Genomic DNA, 389 nt, shown 5'->3' on the forward strand with positions numbered 1-389 from the left:
TGAAGCAGCAGCAGCAGCAGCAGCAGCAGCAGATACAGAATGAAGACGCAGCTTACGTAGAAATCTCTCCGCGTTTAGGATAGCAGCAGCATTCAGCAGCAGCAAAATACACTCAAGCATGTGCAGCAGACACAGCGCCATCCTGCTGCTGCTGCTGCTGCTGTTGCTGCTGCTGTTGCTGTTGCTGTTGCTGCTGTTGCTGCTGTTGCTGCTGTTGCTGCTGCTGCTGTTGTTGTTGCTGGTCTTGTTGTTGTTGTTGGTCGTGTTGTTGCTGCTGTTGTTGCTGCTGCTGCTCGTCCTGTTGCTGCTGCTGCTGCTGCTGCTGCTGCTGCTGCCTCAATTAGAGGCGGAAACTGCTGTTGTTGCTGTTGCTGTTGCTGCAGCTGTTG

General features: G+C 53.7%; 1 protein-coding gene across 1 annotated transcript in view; it reads right to left on the minus strand.

Moving 5' to 3' along the window:
- Nucleotides 1–112: 112 nt before the first annotated feature.
- Nucleotides 113–389, minus strand: part of EMH_0007110 (uncharacterized protein) — a gene marked incomplete at both ends in the record, with an annotated part of 1179 nt that continues 902 nt past the window's right edge. The window contains one exon of the mRNA XM_013497854.1: nucleotides 113–331. Coding sequence (XP_013353308.1) covers nucleotides 113–331 — 219 coding nt within the window. The remainder of the gene's footprint in view (nucleotides 332–389) is intronic.

This window comes from Eimeria mitis, genomic scaffold (assembly GCF_000499745.2).
Source record: "Eimeria mitis Houghton genomic scaffold, Emh_scaff298, whole genome shotgun sequence".
Taxonomy (NCBI): Eukaryota; Apicomplexa; class Conoidasida; order Eucoccidiorida; family Eimeriidae; genus Eimeria; species Eimeria mitis.